The sequence below is a fragment of the Sinohyriopsis cumingii genome, unplaced genomic scaffold, assembly GCF_028554795.1.
Source record: "Sinohyriopsis cumingii isolate HCF-2022 unplaced genomic scaffold, ASM2855479v2 utg001603l, whole genome shotgun sequence".
Lineage (NCBI taxonomy): Eukaryota > Metazoa > Mollusca > Bivalvia > Unionida > Unionidae > Sinohyriopsis > Sinohyriopsis cumingii.
The window spans coordinates 661,896-662,500 of record NW_028316025.1 but is presented as its reverse complement, the minus strand read 5'-3'; the positions used below and the strand labels follow the sequence as shown (position 1 = coordinate 662,500).

The 605-nt window shown below is 32.7% G+C and overlaps 1 protein-coding gene across 1 annotated transcript in view; it reads left to right on the top strand.

The window, feature by feature from the left end:
* LOC149771891 (uncharacterized) overlaps positions 1-275 on the top strand; it is a 3,359-nt gene extending 3,084 nt beyond the window's left edge. Inside the window, exon 3 of the mRNA XM_089948105.1 lies at positions 29-275. Within this exon, the coding sequence (XP_089804231.1) occupies positions 29-164 (136 nt within the window). The 3' untranslated portion in view covers positions 165-275. The remainder of the gene's footprint in view (positions 1-28) is intronic.
* Positions 276-605: the final 330 nt, after the last annotated feature.

Here is a 605-nt window from a genome sequence, read left to right as displayed (position 1 = left end):
ATGTATGTATGTATGTTTTATATTCCAGAGAATTCAAGATTTGTAGTGGTTCACCACCCTCGAATCCAATTACCTGCGATGTAGGATGTGCTGGAATTGTATTCGTGGTTGATAACCGGACAACATCAAGAGGAATCGGATTTTCGATAACTTGGACAAATTAATGGTGACCTCCTAAACTGTATTTGGTTAGGATGTAAGCCGTACCAGTTACATTACATTATTATAATTATCTAAATAATGTCTTGGCGGCCACACAAGCAAGATTGAATACAAAACTGGCCTTACGTAGACAATGACATCATTACATGCAATAGGTTAATGAGAGAAAAACAAACAAATCAGGCTTGCTTCTATTTTATAAATTTGTGAGCACTTTGTACATATTTTCTCTTATTTTCTTCAATGATTAAATGATGTTATATTTTATTTTTGTCTTATGTTTTTACAACATCTTGTAATCATTTTATCTTGGACAAATACCTATTATTATTAATTATATCACAGCTGGTATTTCCTTCATTATAATACATGTAACAGGTGGATTAAAGCACAAGAACCTTGACAGGATGGATAAGTGGTAATTAGGGCCATATATCATTGTG